This window comes from Pezoporus flaviventris, unplaced genomic scaffold, assembly GCF_033815535.1.
Source record: "Pezoporus flaviventris isolate CSIRO_AGI_PZ_B2104156 unplaced genomic scaffold, CSIRO_AGI_Pfla_v1 ptg000078l, whole genome shotgun sequence".
Taxonomy (NCBI): Eukaryota; Metazoa; Chordata; class Aves; order Psittaciformes; family Psittacidae; genus Pezoporus; species Pezoporus flaviventris.
The window spans coordinates 8403764-8422384 of NW_026892626.1; the positions used below are offsets into that span (position 1 = coordinate 8403764).

An 18621-nucleotide genomic window follows, 5' to 3' on the forward strand; every position below is an offset into this window, starting at 1 on the left:
GGAGTCAGAGGTGAGTACAACAGCACCAGGGGCTGTCCCCACTCTGCTTCTCCCATTGACCTCCCCCCCCCCCCCCCCAGCCTTCCACATCCCACCCCAGCCCTGCACCTCATGGTGGTCACTCATTGGCCCAGGGACGTGCTTTGGCCTTACCCCAGCTACAGCATTGCACCTTTTTATTCTAGTCAAGGCTTCAGAAAAAAAACAACCCAACTCCACTGCAGCACAACAGACATCCCTCACCCCCATCCCCAATGGTCCTGTCCCCCATGGACCTTCCTCCCTGAAGTTAACTCCAGTTAACTGGATCCCTGTGACACAAACAAATAGGCATTTGAGCTAATAGCACACAATCAACACTTCAGTTTCCCTCAGGGTAGGATACCTCGTGCTCTTCACTGAGAAGGCTGACAAAGGTTGCAGCCCACAGCAGGAAACTCCATCCAGCAGCTGCTCCCAGGAAAGAGATGGAAATCCAAGTGAGTGAAGCCTTTGCCAGTACAGCAGAAGACAGCTCCAGCCTTAAAAGCTGCCCCAGCTTGGGCAGGGAAGTGCTGCAGGGGAATCCTCACACCATCAGTCCTGTACACTAGTCAGCTAAGACATTACATTACAGTGCTTGCATTATCGGTGTGCAAAGAGTCTTTAACAGTCCCACAAGATTCCTGTTTATTTTCTTACTTCCACCATGCAGTCAACAGCACTGGCAAGGGAACAGCTGGAAAAGGACATGGTGTGTCTCTCCCCTTCCCACAACCAGAGCCACAGACCACTACTCCCATCACATCATGTACCAGGCTGCAGCTCCTGCCAGCACCGCGACACAGGCGGCCAGCATCAGCTGCACCAGGGGCTGCTTTGCCAGGGCCATGGCGCCATGGTAGGGACAGATGGGTCCTGCGTTACCTGCTGGAACACAGAACGTGCCGTTAGTGCTGCAGGTCTCACGCCACACGCATGTGGCAGCTGTGTCGTCATCCACAACCTACCGAGCTTGTCTGCATAGTAAGGGCATTTGCGCAGGTCTCCTTTTCCATCGTGGACTGGAAGGCCTCCATCTTGGGCTTCTGCCAGTGACTTGCCAATCTTGTCCAGTTCATCAAACACCTGCAAGTGGCCACAGCATGTACATGAAGTGGGCAGAGGGAGGTGGCTTTCACCCAGTCCCTGGAACAACCTGGAGAAGAGGCAAGAGCCTCTCCTGCCTCCTTCCCCAAGAGGCAGCACATGCTTCTCACTTTGGAGTGTCTTGGCGGGCACTGTCTGTGGTGACACCTGGCACGTGCTATAGCTCTGAGAGGGCACAGCCCCTTCAAGAGCATCAGGCAGACCCAGGAGTGAGACAGATGCAGCGCGGCCCCACTGCTCACTGCCCAGCCTGCTGCGGGTGGGAGTACAGGCAATGCACTCCCTGCTGCAGACCCTCCCTGAGAGGACTGCTTCTGGTCATGCAGGGTTCAGGCAGCCCCTCCAGCTCTGCTGCAAAGGGCTTCCCTAAGGATCCTGACAAAGGAGCCACATTTCTGGCCAGCTTAGACCACAGTGACCTGCTACCGGCACAGATGAAAGCTTCCATCCAGTATCTAAGACTATATTCATCCTCCTGGAGCAAATGGCAGCTCAGTCAGGGTTTATGAAAGGCAAATACTATGAGGAGGACAAGAGGCTACAGACATTTCTGTCCACTGGGCAGAGTGTCAAGACTTGAGACAGGAGATTAATTGTAACCAGCGTACGTAACAAGCTCAAACTGGTTGGGGATGTCTCAGAGCGAGAGATCTGCTCTCCCCTGGTTTCAGAGCTAACAGCCCACGGAAAATCTTGCAGTGAAGTCATCTCAATTTTGCCCTAATAAAAGGCTCAGCAGTGATGTTGGAGCATGGGAGGAATTCCTGCCCACCATCAGCCATGTCTCCAGAAGCTAGCAGAAGAGCTATTTAAACTAGAACCCCAGCCCCCAGGGAAGGAGGGGCTCTGGTGGCCTCAGACCCAAACCACTGCCTGGGTGAGCAGGCTGACTCAATCTGGACCCAAGAGCTGGTCCAGACTCAAAAACAGCAGCACAGAGGGGCTCAAGGGATTTCATACCTGCATGTTAAATCTGAAGGCTCTGTTGGCTTCTTCCACAATCCTTTCTTTGGTGTTCTTGTCGAAGTCCAAAGCGTTCATCCTTGCCCTGTAGAGCTGCTTGAACTGCTGCACATTGGAGATGTTACCAAACACATAGAACTGGATCCCTTCCTCAGTACTGGGCAACTTGAGGGCTCTCTGGGCTACCTTCTTCAGCACTTGGCCACCCGAGAGGTCCCCCATATAACGTGTGTAAGCATGAGCCACTAGCAACTCTGGCTCATTCTGTCCCACATGATGGATTCTGTCCACATATAGCTGAGTTGCCTCTGAACACTGGATCTTCTCTTTCCAGTCTTCTCCATAGAAATATTGCAGGTCTTTGATCAACGCTTCTTTCCGGTGAAGCTCTAGGGGGAAGTACAGAGGAGCAAAGACCGGGTTGTCCTCATTGCGATCCATTTCCTCTTCCAGAGCAGAGTACGTGAAGTAAAGTGCCACAGTGGCCAGCTACAGACAAAACACAGTGTGAGAAGCCATTCACTACATCAGCATATTACACCTTCTGGCTGCCCCCGTCTGCACAGTCCTGGGGTAAACAAGGAGGAAACTCCCAGGCTTGACACAAAACCAGCCTGGAGATGTGCGAGGCACAGATCGTTTGAAGGATGACAGGTTCTTCTCTAGCTACATTCACAGAATCATAGAATCACAGAATAGTTAGGGTTGGAAAGGACCTTAAGATCATCCAGTTCCAACCCCCCTGCCATGGGCAGGGACACCTCACACTAAACCATGCCACCCAAGCCTCTGTCCAACCTGGACTTGAACACCGCCAGAAATGGAGCATTCACAACTTCTCTGGGCAGCCCATTCCAGTGCCTCACCACCCTTACAGTAAAGAATTTCTTCCTTATATCCAATCTAAACTTCCCCTGTTTAAGTTTGAACCCATTACCCCTTGTCCTGTCACTACAGTCCTTAATAAAGAGTCTCTCCCCAGCATCCCTATAGCCCCCCTTCAGATACTGGAAAGCTGCTATGAGGTCTCCTTGCAGCCTTCTCTTCTCTAGGCTGAACAGCCCCAGCTTTCTCAGACTATCTTCATACGGGAGGTGCTCCAGACCCCTGATCATAACGATGCCTTCAGAGCACAAAGAATTAGCCTCATGTTGCCAGCTCTGTGCTCTGGGGGGGTTCCTCCTGTTACCTTGAGAGCAAGGCACAGGGACAAAAGGTACAACTAGCACCAACAGCTTTGTGTTACAGGAGACTACTGTAAATGCCAAAATCTTCAGGATCGGACCCAAAACACCATCTCTTCTGTACAGAAGATAGAGCAATCCAACTGGAAGTCTATGGAAAACAGCTTAGTCTTCAGAGGATGGAATGAAGCGCTGCAGCCACACCTGCCCTTGTGGCCAGCAGATGCATGGCCAGCAGCCTAGCACTTCCACCTAATCAAACTTGTGCTGGACCAGATTGCTCCTCATCCCCCTACCCCAGCCATAGGATACACCAGGCAGAAGTCCTGGACAAGTGCCCTCCTACGGTTTTGACTATGCCACCTAGAAACTGGATTCCTCGCCACCCCTTGCACACAGGGCTGCAGGGCCCTGCCTGAGTCTGCATCAGTCACTGGACACATCAAAGAGCTGCTCTGCCACGGGAGCAGAGCAACACTCACCTTGAAGAGCTCCTCCTTGATCCGTCCTTTCAGAAAGTCTTTGACAAACTGGGTGTTCTCCGCATGGTCATGGGATTCCTTAGTCCCCTCCTTCAGCAGCTCTGAAAGGTCAGTGGGACTGCAGGCAAACAGGGAGAGCGCCTTTTACCCCACTTACACCCACAGGAATGAGTTTGTTCCTCCTGTGTTTGGAGGGATGCCCCACTCACTGCCACCTCCAGCCCAATTTGGAGAAGGTACAACTTGGGATTTCTGGAACAAGGCAGAACCAGGAGGGTGGCAACAACCAGAGGTTCCTTCTACAGATGCAGGCACCCATGTGCCAACCAGACTTGCCATTCCAGAAGTGCTGGGCCCACCAGGGGCTCACCACAAACATGCTTCAGCAATTGACAAGCATCCTCTGACCCCTGCACCTTACTTTTGCTTCTCATCCATGAATGAGAAGCATCAATACTTCAAAAGGAGGCCTTGAGCATACTAGGAGCAACCACCAGGGAAGGCTAAAAGGCACAGAAGCCTTACTGATTACCCTTCATGGTCACTCTGTAGAAGGAGAAAGGCTCATGTAAGAGAAGATGAGAGCTGAACAGAAAAACAGGGAAAGAACACCCTGAAAAAGTGTACTTATCTGGAATTTTACTGGTTTTGCAGGTTTCCACAAGTCAGCTACTAAAAAGAATAAGTAAAATCTATGATTTTAGGCTATAGCCACTACACCTACCTGGAGTTTGGTACAGAGTTAACAAATGCGCTCAAAATAACACCAAATTGCACTTTACGGGTTTTCTGACTAGTCTGCTACAGATAGCTGCAAGAGACACTCCAGACACACCAGTGGCCATGCAGCCAGGCAGCATGAAAGAAACTGTCTCAAGTCAAAGAGAAGTCAACTAGCACAGAATATCTAGGTATTCTGGGAAGCACCCTGCTCACTCTTCCCAAGTCTGAAGCCTCAACTTTCCGAGCATGTGTGTGCATTTGCTGTTTAAACTAACCTCCAAGACAACAGTCTTGCCTAAACCAGTGGGCATTCTGCAAAGGCAAGACAGGCAGCTGGCTGGAGCATAGTTCACCTCTAGGGTCATCTTTCAAACCAAGAAGCTGCCATCACGAGTCTGCCCAGCAAACCATGGAAAACTGGCTCGCCTTGGCCAGCAGGACACAAACACAAATGCCAAATGGTCAAATAATTTCTGAAGGGCAAGTGATAGTAGAGACTCAACTGGTTGCTGCCAGCTTTAGCCAGATTACTCCTTCCCATCCCTGCTGGTATACTTTGATTAAACAGATTTACTGCACATATATATTTGATTAATCAGCTGTTGGAGTCCCCCACCTCTTTTCAGATGAGGAGAAAGATCACCCCTTAACCTGGAAGGTCTCCTGAATACCAAATACTGTCTGTTCCAGATTGTGAGACAGGACTCACCTGACATCATCATCATCTGTTTCCTCATAGCGCAACATTTCCTCTTCTCCTGTCTCTGTGCTCTCCATTGCAGGCAGTATTGCTGGTTAGCAGTAGAATTAGACAATCTGAAAGGCAAAACCAGAGAGGGGTTTTAGACGGAAGCTGCCTTCACGAAGGGATGGGTCTGAAATGCGGAGCCATACAGCAAGCAGCCTCTGAGCTGCTCCACCAGGCAGGGTGGTGAGGAGCAGCCACTGGCCATTTCCACGGCACAGCAGGCACTTTCAAGGAAGCAATCTTGCTTGCTCAGTTAAATTACCCCAGTGAACCGTAACACTAACACCACCCAGCTGACCAAATGTTAGCCTCAGAGGAGACCTACAACACAGCACGCTGCATTTGGTTTCCCACTTCAGGATGGCTCCTGGCTGAAAATGATCAGAGACCTCCACATTAGCTATCTGCACCGAAATTGTGAGCAAGCTGCTTTCCACTGGTGCTACTAAATATTTTATCCAATGCCAGACTCTGAGCAGAGCTACTTCATTTTCACAGTGATACAGAGCTTTCCCTAGAGGAAAGCTGTGGTGAATTAGAGCAGGAGTCAGGCATCTCACAGGGAGACAAACACCTTCGCTACAATGGAGTATACGCAGACGAACTTCCAAAGCAGGGGCAGGTTTCACTGCTCTGCCTTTTCTGGCCTGTACTGCATGTGAAGAGTCAAAACGGCTGCTGCAGATGGCTCCTGCTACCACGCACACTCTCCTCTCCTGCCTAGCAGGGTTAACTTGAAACCCCAGAAGTAACTGAGTTCTCCCTCCTCTTCTGCGAAGAGAAACAAACAGAAAAAATCTCCATGGATGTAGCAGGACACCCAAAGAACTACCCAGAAGCAGGAGTGAGACACTGGGCTTATAGCTGAGGTTCCTCTTAAGCAGAAATCCACCCACCTCATTTACAAAATGGACCTGTAATCAGCTTTGTGCAGAGCAGCACCATCACCTTAGAGGCAGCCTTGCCGGATCAACAGGGAACTAAGCTGTTTCCTGGCTCTTGGAAAGCACTCACTGTAAGAGAGCCAACCCTGATGCTCTCCCATTCGAGGTCAGCCCCCTCAAGGACAGAAGAGCAGGCAGGCAGCTGCAAGTTCACCAAGCTCAGCACGGGGCCAGCACCAGTACATCAGCTGCTGGATCCCAGCTCACATGGAGCACCCCAGCTATAAATGAACTGCCCTCTGGCTCCTCTCTGAGTTTCTGAAGCCCTGTTCTACAACCACTTCCATTGCCCTCCACACTCCAGCACAGGACTCGGCCAGGAGCGCTTTGAGCTGGGTCCGAGCACCCAGTCTGGAGGACACATCACCAGGGTGAGGGTTTCCCCTGTGATCACACAGTCCTTGGGCTCACTGGGACAGAGCCTTCCCCAAGGGGAGGACTGACCACAAAACACTACCTTGTGATGCCAGCCAGCCCACTGCAGGAACAGAAGTCACAGGGGAAGCAGCCCAACATCCCCAGGGCCCTGCACCACAAGATAGGACACAGCACAGCCTCCCCAGCCAGAGGGCAGAGGAAGACAGGTTCAAGGGTGCTATTTTCATTTTGATAACTCGATGGACAGCAAGCACCACACCAGGTCAGCAAACTTGTCACAGCTCCAAACATCCACCATGGGGAAAGGAAACTGAAGCAAAGTGGCAGAACCTGCCCAGGCTGAGCCAGGTGCCGGTCACAGGCCCAGGGGAACAGCCTGCCTGCCTCACAGCACAGCCAGCCTCCTGCCAGCACAGCTGCACAAGTCCTGATGGCATCCTGGCTTCCTGCACAGCTGGCTTCAAGTCAGGCACTCCTCAAGAAATGCAGATTACAAAATTAAACTAGAGAAACTGGTTCCAATTTATCTTACACTTCCAGACAGGCAGAGTCCTGCAGGTAGGGTGTGCTGCCTCTGCATGCTGCCAGGCCTGCAGCCACTGGCACACAGGAGCAGGTGAGAGCAGAGCTACAAAGAGCACTTCAGCACCATCCTGCAGACAGCAGGAGGCCTGGAGATGGTTTGACATTACATCCAACCCAAAGGAAGCCACCAGATCAAGCCTCAGACATGACTAGTTAACAGCCGCAGCAATGGCTCAAGGCTCCCAATAGCCAGACATAAACAGTGTGACTCCAGAGATCATCATTCTACAAGACGCATCTGCTAATTCACTTGACAGAGCCTCTGCACCCGTGTCTTGCAACACACTCATGTTTAGCAGCACTCACCACACCGGGACTTTGCTCTCCATGCCATGGGGCATCTGCTGGGCTCTCAGAAGCCTTTACCCAAACCTGTAACTACTATTGTAGAAGCACAACTCAGAGAAGCGAATTAGTGTTCCAGCAGCAGTGTCTGCTGCTGGAAGAATGGGTTAGCACACAAATAGTCATTTAGACTTTGGCGCAGTCAGACTCGTATCTCCCACAACTGTTTTTGCAGATGCTCCATCTGACATGATCACCTCTAGAGCGATAGGCAGGACAATGACAGCACCAGTCCCTTCAGCCCAAGGGGAGGACACTACATACACAGGGCAACATGGAAGCTGAGATTTTTCCCAGTACGATCCAGCATAGACATGATGAGCCGTGAATTCAGGAGACAAGTCAGCACAAATCAAACCCCTGTCCTTTTCAGTACTAAGGTATCACATGAGAACTCAGAGGAAGGGAAGTAAGAATCACTGCATCTCTTACCATTACACATTCCTTTTATTCAGATACTGGTAGCTAAAAGCCCACAACACGGTCACTCCTCAGGGCCCTCATTTCTCATGGTTCTGCTCCCCTGCAAGAGGCAGTGTCCTACTAACCAAGCAGGCAGCTCGAGCTGCTGCCCACTTCCACTGCAGAGGCTGGAATGACATTTCATTTGCTTCATGAGCAATGCTCATCAAGACCTGGCTGATGTTCACGGTAAACACATACCTTCCCGGTGTCTTACCAGAAGCCTCCTGGGAGGAATCCAACAGCTACAAGAGGCAGGATAGTGGGGCTACAAATTGGAGACAAGGCTTAGTACAAAACACCTCAGCACTCCAAACATTTCTTTCCCAATAACAGTGTTCAAACCCTCAGAGAAAACATCCCTGTTTCATCTAGCCAGCACTTAGTTTGCCCCAGACACATTTCCACAGCAAGTTTCATGCTCAAGATACACAGCCATTCTTCTTAGGGCAGGAAGATGCTTAATCCCAACACTCCAGTGCCTTTTGAACGAAGTTGACACTGCTGGGGCAGGGAAGCAGGACTGAAGGCCTGGTTTTGCTTTGGCACCCTGTCGAGAAGCTCAGTAATTTGCAAACACCCAGGTGGTACAAGTTCAAGTTTGCTGTTCAACCAGTTTACAAATTCAGGCTCTTTCCCCACTTGCATCCTTGCTTTAACAAGCAGCAGCAGAATGTGGCTGCAGATAGCCAATCTTCACTGCAGTGGAGACAAACCCCAGAAGCCCAGACCTAGCAGCTTGAAGAGCCTCACAAAGGTAACCTGGCACTCACATCAGAAGAGCTTCAGACCTTCTCCCTCCTCAAATGGGGATGTTTTGGTGCTGGAAATGGGGCCTCACAGAATAATTTTTACACTGCCTGATCCCAGGGAGGTTCAAGACTTCACCTGAACATAGCCTACATCTAGGTAATAATTCAAGTCTAAGGCACTTTCAGAGGTGCCCACCTAAACGCTACCCCTGTCCCCAGAGCCACAGTCCAGCACCTCATCAAAGGGACCAAGGAGGGAAACTCCTGGTAAGTTCACAGATCTTGTCCAGTTCCGCACTTTGGTCATCAGCCCTTGTGCCAGGCACTGCATCCAGAATCTGTCTTCTCATACTGCCTGGGAGAACAGCACAAGGGGCACATCAGTCAACCAGCTTCGCACCTGGGGAGAGTAGGGATGGAGTGTGACAGGCACACATGAACTTCCTGAACAGCCTTTGTTCTGGGGATAGCCAGTACTTGCCCTGCCCATCTCAGCATGCAGTCAGCTGTGCCCAGGACACCCCAAGCGGGGCCAGTGACAGGCACTTATAGCTGATGTATGTAAAGCAGCTTTGTGCTGGGCACTATGAGGCTTGAGTAAGATATCGGTATCACCCAACAAAGGAGAAGCTGGGGCAGCAATAGGCTTCATAGGCCTTCGTCCTTCAAGCTCTTAGTCGAGCTCAGCAGGATCAAAAATTGTAGAACAGAATGGCTGGGTTTGGAAGGGACCTTAAAGCTCATCCAGTTCTCAGCCATGCCATGGGCAGGGACACCTTCCACTAGCACAGGTTGCTCCAAGCCCCGTCCAACCTGGCCTTGAACAATGCCAGGGATGCAGAAGAGCCACGTGGCCCCAGGGCAGCAGTAGAACCCGGCATAGCTCCTGCCCTGAAACACTTAAGACATCCTCCTGGAGGAGCTGTGTGCAGACACCACTGCAGGGTATGCGGCAGCCGCTCTGGCACGCCCCCTCAGCTGCTGTTCGGACGCTCACCCTCAGGAGCTGAGGGAAGAGATGGAAGAGGCCTGACAAGCGCTGGCCCAGCACAGCCGCACACAGCCTCGCTGCTCCCGAGCACACGGCTGGCAGACGGCAGCACAGGACCCGGACAAGCTTGAGGACCAGGCCAGAGCCACGGGCGCTGCTCCCGGGACCGGCCGCCCAGGCATCGGGGGGCAAAGGCACACGAACACGGCCCACACGGGCTTCCCGGCCTAACGCAGCCGGTACCGGGCCTACATTTCCCAAGGAACCGGAATGGGGGGGCGGGCCCAGCGGAGCAGAGGCCCGCGGGAGGTGAAGGCGACCCGCGCGTAATCACGAGTGCCTCAACCCGGGGCCGGCCCCACCGCGTTACCATGGACACGCGCCGCTCGCACTCACCCTCTGCCGCAGCCCCCGCCACCCGCCCTCCGCCCCGCGGCGTGAAACAAACCCCGGCCCGGCCGCCCCGAATTTATCACCCACGGTGGGGACTGCGCAGCCAATCAGGAGCCGCCCGCAGCACGCGCCCGCGCCGCCGATTGGTGGAGGCGGCCGGGACACCACACAGCGGGCCTAGGTCCCCGCCTCGTTTCGCCTCGCCTCGGCCAACGGCGACCTCCGAGCGGCGCGAGAGGACCCGCCCGCGGGCGGCCGGCGCAAGGGTCCGCGCAGGCGCAGTCCGGAAAAAGCAACGCGGCGGCGCTGAACGTACGTTTATTGCGCGAAGCCATTGCGAGCGGCACCAGCCATGGGAGCCGACCCCGGGGGTCACCCGGTCCCAGCCCTGCCGCGGCAGAGGCACCTGAACGTGTCCAGGCGGGGCTTGGATGGGCCCAGAGAGGGAGCCTCCACATCCCCCTACGCAGCCTCTTCAGTGCTCTGCCACTGCAACAGAACCAGTTCTTCCTCATGACAAGTTCTTCCTCTCATGTGAAAGCTCTTGTGTTTCAGTTCATGGCCACTGCTCCTCATCCTGGGGCTGCCCACCACTGAAAAGAGTCGGGCACCTTCCTCCTGGCACCTGCCCCAAACCTCCAATAGGCTCCCTCCACAGCCTCTCCCCTTCTTCATCTCTGAGGGCTCATTCTCTTAGGAAGAAAGTGCTTTCACCCTCCACAAGCAGGGTGGTCAATGGGAGGGGGAGACATTGGGCTTTGCTCACAGGGTATCACACCTCACCGCTCCCCACACTCACCCCACCTAGGGATCCCCACCCCTGTGGGTCCGCTGGTGCCGGAAGAGCGCCGAGCTCACTCTGAAGCCCTTTCTGCACTCAACACAGATATAGGGACGCTCCCCGGTGTGGATGCGCTGGTGCTGGATGAGGTGGGCCCTCTGCCGAAAGCTGTCCCCGCAGTATGCACAGCAGTAAGGCCTCTCTCCGGTGTGGATCAGCCAGTGTTTCATGAGAGCGGAGCTACGGCCAAAGCTCTTCCCACACTCTGTACAACCATAGGGTTTCTCCCCAGTGTGGACCTGTTGGTGTCGTGCCAGGGTTGAGCTCAACCTGAAGCTCGTCCCACAGGTCCTGCACTCGTAGGGTTTCTCCCCAGTGTGCACCCGCTGGTGCTGGACAAGCTTCGAGTTGTCAGAGAAGCTCTTCCCACACTCGGCACACTTGTAGGGCTTCTCCCCGGTGTGGACACGCTGGTGTTGTGTCAGGGCTGCGCTGACTCTGAAGCTCTTCCCACACTTTGTACACTCATAGGGTTTCTCCCCGGTGTGCACACGCTGGTGCCGGATAAGCTGCGTGTTGTTGGAGAAGCGCTTCCCGCACTCAGCACACTTGTAGGGCTTCTCCCCGGTGTGGGTTACCTGGTGCCGGATCAGCTTCGAGCTCACACTGAAGCTCTTCCCGCACTCAGAGCACTTGTAGGGCCGCTCCCCTGTGTGGATCCTGTGGTGCTGGATGAGATGTGATCGGTGCTGGAAACTCTTCCCACATTCAGTGCAGGTGAAGGGTTTTTCTCCAGTGTGGATTCGCCGATGCTGGATGAGGTTTGAGCTCACCTGGAAGCCCTTGGATCTCTGAATCCTTTCTGTCCTGCGTGAGAGAACAGGGTCCTGTGCAGGACCATAGGAACTGTTCTCCTCAGATAGTCTTGAGCATAAACCCTTGGGCTCCACTAGCCTGGGTATGCCTTGATGGGCCTTGTCTTCATTCGTGCTCACAATCCCATCTTCAGCTGCAATAAAATGAGAATCCAGACAAGTCACAGGCAGGACTGGAAGCTTTGGACAGGGCAAATCGCAAGGGGCCAAATGCTAAAAATTCAGCAAATAGATTGACTTTAAGTATAAAACATTCTGCTATATCCTGCGTTCAGGACATGGTAATTATCTCCAAACTACACAGTGGATTTTTCAGAGTGTTCACAGGAGCAAATGCCATAAATTGCCCTGCATGCTTCACCGGAACCTGAATCTACTGAAATCACTGGCATATTAGAGGCAAAAGTTTACTGCTTGAATGGGAAAGATGCTTGCTCTTCCAGGATGGTGTACCTGAAAATCATAGAACCACAGGATGGTTTTAGCTGGAATGGACCTTACAGATCCCATCCAGTTCCAGCCTCCTGACATGTGCAGGGACACCTTGCACTAGACCACGTTGCTGCAAGCCCCATCCAACCTGGACTTGAACTCTGCCACAGATGGAGCACCACAGCTCCTCTGTGCAACCTGTGCCACAGCCTCAGCACCCTCACAGGGAAGAACTTCTTTCACCTTATCTACATCTCCCCTCTGTCAGTTTAAAGCCATTCCGCCTTCTCCTGTCCCTACTTGCTCTTGACAAAAGCCCCTCTCCCCATTTCTTGTTGGGCCCTTTGGGTGCTGGAAGCTGCTCTAAGATCTCCCCAGAGCCTTCTCTTGGCCAGGCTGAACAAGCCCAGCTCTCTCTGCTTGTTTCCAGAGGATGTTACTAAAAGTTGAACTGGGAGTCAGAGGAAGGCCGTGAACAACTGCCAATTACTTGGATTGCAACAGTAATCTCTGTGTTCTTGTGCTGCTGGTACTGCAGAGAAAGAGAAGATGCACAAGGTATGAGACACGGGCACCACCTGGAGCCTCGCGTATGCCACTCTTAGAGCAGAAGGCAATTAAATTTATGCTTTCACTGGTGCAGAACAAACCTGTTGGGCGTGCAAGGTGGTGGGTGAACTGAACATCCCCCATGGCTGGTTCCAGATCATGCAGTGAGGATATCAAATACATGAAGAAGATGAAGGTAGGGGCAAGTTGAATTAACGTTAGCTGAACAGTTACGAATGGCTCCTGGGACAAAGGCAATTAACAAATCCCTGCCTTCTCATGTACATAAAGTCTTGCAGAAGTGTTAGTGGTATGAATGTTCACTGCACAGACCCAAGATCACCTGAAAGCCTGCTCAAGACAAGTGCTGATTTCTAGAGTGTTCACAGAGAGCTGTGACTCCTTCCAGCCCACTGCTCTGAATGTGGTTTGATGAGCAGGTAGCAGGTTCCGAAGCACATGCCCTCAACAATGCTGTGCCTTTTGCTGTCCACAGGAAACATAGCTCTTTGCAGGCTGAATGAGCAAGGCAGGACCTGTGCGACATGCACACAAAGCACATCTCCAGATCTGCTTAAAGATTCCACAGATATCTTGTGGTTCTCTGAACACTCTTACGAAATAAACCAGTAATTTATCGGTCGCATGGGATTGCTGTACAAACCACAGGCATCCTCCTGTTGTCTGGCAGAGCTGTGAGAAGGAAGTGCAGGCCATGGAAGAGGTGAGGTGCTACTGAACCGTAAGTGTGCAATAAAGAGAGTCTAGAAGTTTGACCCCAGACTGATATATGTACATATTTCATCTTCCTCTTTCTAGGAAGCACAAGAAAACATCACAATATGATTTCACAGTGAACTCCTAAGATACCTTCCGTGGCAGCTTGCTGTGGTAGTGATGCCACTTCTTCCCTCACATAGTATTCATTAAAACCATCCCTTGAGAGGAACAGAAACTGAAATTTTGCTATTTACCATGAAGGCATTTCCATTTGTCTGCAGCTACTCCAGCCAGGCCTGAAGGAAAAGAGCAAGGTGATATTCACAGACAGGATGGAAAGAGGATGTTTCTGGCAGGCCAGCATGAAGCTCTTGACCCGTTCGTCAGACTTACTGACTAGACAGTGGAGCTAGCAAAGTTGTTCTGTTGCCATTGCGCCCAAAGAGATGCTAACTTTGGCACTTACACAGAAGTATGGTTCTTTACATAGACCATGAAAAAGCCTTCAGAAGTATGTGACAATTAAGTTTTGTATGGTGTTCTGTATTTTTGGGGGAAGATCAGGGGTGTCAGGATTCTTTTTACAATTACTGTCACGGCTCTAGCGCTTCTACAATCATTTCTGTTACTCCTGAGCTCTCAGGTACCTTCACTGGCATCTAGGACACGCTGTCTGTAAAGGCTTTGATCAAAACCAAGACAGGAACTCACTGGAAGTATTTCAAGTGGAAGGAGAGCAAGGTCACAATGATGAGGATTTAATACTAGAAGCATAAGGCTGAACTGGCAAAAATGAATAAGCAAGAGAAACATGAAGAATGTGGATCTTCCTCAGCCCATGCCAATTAGGGTTGATGGCAGGACCTCTGATATGCCCAAGAGTGCCAGTGCTATAGCTACAAGGCAAGCTCCAGGTAAGCAGAGTAAGCTGCTGGACTTCTGACTGTGGTACCTCACTGCTGGGACTAGAGGTGGCTGTTGTGATGCCACAGAAAGGGCTGGAGGGGAGATCTGGAGCCCAGCATTCCAAGCACACAAACAGAAATCTGAGCATAAGAATTAATGGACAGATGGCAATAGGACAGACTGGGGAAGACCTGGCACGGCCTTTGGAATGAGATGTCTCACTTCACAAACCACTCAGAGTTCTTCAGAGATGTCCCCAGCTTTATCAAAAGGGACATGTGGGGTCCAGAGGCATTCCCAAAAGACATTCATCCTTCGCCAAAACAGGTAAAGAACCTAAGCTGCTGTGGCATGAGTGAACCTCACAGGGTGCTAAGGAAGGGAAAAGGAGGTGGAAACATTTGCTGATGATTTTGTGTTCCTCAGGGTTAAAGACATAAAGGCTGACTACAAACTGTGGCACAGCCTTGAGATACTGACCAACCAGGTGACAGGAGACATTCACTGCAGGTAAACAAAGACCCATAGAGGAGAACAGCCTCTACAGCTTGCACTCACACCAGGCTGGGACTAGGATGTTCTTGATATCATTCAGGAATAGCACCTTGGAGTCTGAGCAGCTGGATGAAAACTGAAGCTCCTAGGCACACAACACAGCCAGTCAAGCAGCAATTAGTGCGGGGGGGGGGAAACAATAGGGAAGAAAAGAGAATGTAATTCTGCCTTGCTTCTCAAACCCCACATTCTTACTGTGTGCAAGCGGGAGGATGGATCCCCCATGTCACAGACACTCTGACAGAGCTGAGGAAGACAGAGGCATGACAGGAACCATCAGAGGCACAGAGCAGCTTCTGTATAGGAGATGAGTCAACTGCCCATTCTGCTGGGAAAAGGTACAGCTGACAGGGGGTATCACAAAGGACTATAAAAACACAAGTGGCCTGTGGGGTGGTTTGGCATCTATCCTGCATCACCTGTTCTAAATTAAGAACTCCTGCCAACAGGAAAAGGCACTTTCAAAGTAAACTAAAGGAGGCAGCAATTCATCACCTAAATAAGCTGGGGAACTCCTTGCTTGCTGCAAGCTGCCACGGCTGCTACAATGTGCACAGCTTGAGAAGGCAAGAAGATAGATCTTGAGACATTATGGGCCTAGTTCAGGAGCTTCTGAAGCCACAGATGGCTCAGGCCTGTGAAAGGATACAGGGACACATCACTGTTTGTCTGCCCTTCTCTGAGTCTTGATAAAAGGCTGGGCCTGCTGCCTGCTGTATGATTAAAGGCTGAGAGAGCTGGGCTTGCTCTGCCTAGAGAACAGAAGGCTCGGGGGAGACATGATCACCACAGTCCAGTATTTAAGGGTGCCTACGAAGAAAACGGGGGCTCCCTTTTCACAAGGAGTCACATGGAAAAGACGAGGGGTACAAGTTACTCCTGGGCAGATTCTGGTTGGACACAAGAGGAAAAGTTTTCCCTGTGAGAACAACCAGCCATTGCAATAATCTCCCCAGGGAAGTGGTGCACTCCCCAGTGTTGGACGCTTTAAAGACTCAGCTGGACAGGGCACTGGGACATCCAGTCCAGGTCATGCTTTGCCTGGAAAAGTTGTACTGGATGATCCTTGAGATCCCTCCCAGCCTGGTGCCCTGTGGCGCTATGAATACCGTCGCCACAGGCAGCAGGTGAAGCTGGACGGGCCCTGCTCCAACCCAGCACCTCCGCCCTTGTACATTCTGGGGGCGCTGGTGCTCCCGGAGCACTCTTTCTCATGACGGGTTCACACTGACGGCCCTTACCTGAGGTGCCGCTCAGAGCACTCTTCCCTTCGCAGGAGCGGGACAACCGCAGTTCCTCCTTCTGATCCATGTGGATGAGCATCTCCGGCGCCGCTCCGGGGAAAGAAACGAAGAGGGTCAGGCCAGCTGGGCTTTCACCGACCGCTACCAGCGGCGCGGCTCGGGAGCTAGCGGCTCCGCGACGAGCAGGGACCCCGGCTCCAAGGGGCGTGCAGCGGAAAGCACCGGGCCCCGCAGCACGCCCCTGCCAGGGAGGCTCACGCGGCCGCGGGGGGCGGGCTTCCGGGCCAAGCCCTACCGGGTCAGGCCCCGCTCCCTGCGGCCCGGCCAGGCCCGCCCTCAACGCCTGGGCCGGCGCACCAGGGGGGTGCTGCCCCGTGACGGCAGCGACCAGCGACGGGCGGTGCTTTCGCCTCCACGGCCGGAGGGAGATGGCGGCGCTGGGCTTCCGGTGGCGATGGTGCCGTCCTACGGTGGGGCTCCCCCCGCGGGCCTGCCGGTACCGAGTGATATAAGGAAAGCAACTGCCTGGAAAACATAGGGTTAAAATACTTTTAACTTCACTTAGGTCTGAGATAAAGAACAATGTTTGAGTTGTATGTCTGTGGTGTCATAACAGAATTTAGTAGTCTTACTAACAAGAGTGAACTATTTCTTACCATTGTGAAGTACGAGGTCACTCCTGTACTAGAGATAACAGGGTTTTATCCTTCGAATTAGTTAGTTTGGGGATAGTGAGTCCTGAACATCTGCTAGCTTCGGATACTCATTGTCTGCCCATCCTGCTCTTCTTGCAATACTTCCTGCCCTTGCCTTCCTGTGGTATGAGAGGATACTGGACTGCCTGCAGGAGTGTCTCATTCGGAATCGCCACTTTCCTCTTGTGGTGGTTCCTGTCCACAGGTGTTTTGTAATATTCTGGTACATCCCCAACTCCAGGGTTCCCTGCCTTTCCCAGTCTGGTACATCTCTGCCCTATACTACATGCCGAACTGAAGCACAGGCTCAGAATCTACAACTCAAGAGTTATAAAGCAGGTATGTTTATTACGGCACCGGGTCAAAGGGGGACCCCTCCTCCTAACTTGCACACCGAGGGGTTAAGCAAGCAGATATGTATTACACACAAACATGCATATTCATTAGGTTCCCGAGAGTTCGGTGGGGATACTACAATTACTTTGGGTACTCATTATAAGTCTCCTCCCTTTTGGCGCTTTTCACTGCCCTCCGATGGTCGTGGGCAGGGGTCTTCAAGATGCAGTAAGCAGTCTTCCTCAGGGTGCACTTTTCACCTTTGGCACAGTGGGATGCCCCAGTAATCACAAAAGTAGCTGAAACCAGCCGTATCTGCAAGTTCCGGGTTGCTGGCAAAGATTTAGACCAGTGTGACCTTCATACAAAATATATTGCCTCCCAAGCTAGCAGATTTTCAAGAGTCACTGTATCCAAACTAACTGATAATTAGAAGGATGGGAAGAAATAATTCACTAATTAAAAGGATGAAAGGAAACAATTCACTCTTGTTAGCAAGACTACTAAATTCTGTTATCACACCACAGACTTACAACACAAATATTGTTCTCTATCTTAGACCTAAGCTAAAAGTATTTTAATGCTATGTTTTCCAGGCACTTGCTTTCCTTATATCCAGTCCCCCCTTTTCTTTTACCTTTGCAAATTTTTTTGCTATGTAACTCCATTTTACTCAGGAGTTCTGGCAAAGTATTTGCCACTTTTGACTTTTTGTCTAACCTTATGTCTTTTCCGATCCTCATAATCAATTACGGACCTTTTACAACACCAAACAGAACACTGTATCATGTCACAAGTAATCAGTGTTAAAACAATTAGTATTAATATTTCTGCAACCAGTTGCCTCAAACAGGAGAGATTAGGTAACCATGAAGTTAATTTTTTTCCATATATCTTCAAAACCCCAAGAGGTATCATCCTTGGTCATCTCATGAAATATTGCAGTTTGTTTCCAAATTTCCCCCAGATCTGTTTCAATTCTGCCACTTTGTTCTATATAGGAACCATTGATTATGGAACAAACCCCTCCTTGTGAAGCCAATACCCTCTCTAGAGCCATTTGGTTCTTGTAACAATTTTGCGCTGACGTGTGAGCCTCCGTCAGAAGAAACTGCTGCTGGTACTCCAAAATGAGGTATTATCTGGTTTAATGCTTCTGGCCAGTGTGAAAAAGTATCCCTTAACACCAACAAATACCAATAACCTCCTTTTCTCAGCAATTAGAGGAAAATCAGTTTGCCATTGCTGTCCCGGATAACTTCCTCTCCCAGTTGTCCCAATTTGATTTCTATTTTCACCTAATGAGTTTTATTATGTTTCTCCTGAACTAGCTTCCAGAGTTGATTATAGGGACTCCGACGGGACACTGCCAGGCTTCTGGAGCCTCCCAGGTCCCAAGAGTGGAGGCATTCTGAGCTTAGGCACGAACATAAACCCTCAGCGACCACTT

The 18621-nt window shown here is 51.5% G+C and overlaps 2 protein-coding genes across 3 annotated transcripts; both read right to left on the reverse strand.

Moving 5' to 3' along the window:
• Nucleotides 1-162: 162 nt before the first annotated feature.
• On the reverse strand, nucleotides 163-5704 carry LOC133279699 (heme oxygenase 2-like). 2 transcript variants are annotated; one of them, XM_061473658.1, is made up of 5 exons: nucleotides 5190-5704; nucleotides 3758-3875; nucleotides 2089-2580; nucleotides 990-1107; nucleotides 163-906 (listed from the first exon to the last, which is right to left on the reverse strand). In XM_061473658.1, exons 1-5 carry the CDS (start codon nucleotides 5255-5257, stop codon nucleotides 782-784), a joined length of 921 nt encoding a protein of 306 aa, XP_061329642.1. In that variant the 5' UTR covers nucleotides 5258-5704; the 3' UTR covers nucleotides 163-781. The 2 variants fall into 2 exon arrangements, with proteins under 2 accessions (XP_061329642.1, XP_061329641.1); XM_061473657.1 differs by having other exon boundaries at nucleotides 163-909.
• A 4914-nt stretch (nucleotides 5705-10618) lies between these two features.
• On the reverse strand, nucleotides 10619-16423 carry LOC133279588 (zinc finger protein 501-like). Its single transcript, XM_061473449.1, has 2 exons — nucleotides 16138-16423; nucleotides 10619-11868 (listed from the first exon to the last, which is right to left on the reverse strand). Exons 1-2 carry the CDS (start codon nucleotides 16217-16219, stop codon nucleotides 10883-10885), a joined length of 1068 nt encoding a protein of 355 aa, XP_061329433.1. The 5' UTR covers nucleotides 16220-16423; the 3' UTR covers nucleotides 10619-10882.
• Between the last annotated feature and the right edge of the window lie 2198 nt (nucleotides 16424-18621).

Bases quoted from the DNA above. Each gene is read 5' to 3' on its own strand.
- LOC133279699 (XM_061473657.1), bottom strand. From the start codon at position 5,257: ATGGAGAGCACAGAGACAGGAGAAGAGGAAATGTTGCGCTATGAGGAA. The intron at 3,876-5,189 runs GTGAGTCCTGTC...GTTTGCCTGCAG, and splicing joins ACAGATGATGATGATGTCAG to TCCCACTGACCTTTCAGAGC. The intron at 2,581-3,757 runs GTGAGTGTTGCT...TTTTGTCTGTAG, and splicing joins TCAAGGAGGAGCTCTTCAAG to CTGGCCACTGTGGCACTTTA.
- LOC133279588 (XM_061473449.1), bottom strand. From the start codon at position 16,219: ATGCTCATCCACATGGATCAGAAGGAGGAACTGCGGTTGTCCCGCTCC. The intron at 11,869-16,137 runs GTAAGGGCCGTC...ATTTTATTGCAG, and splicing joins TGCTCTGAGCGGCACCTCAG to CTGAAGATGGGATTGTGAGC.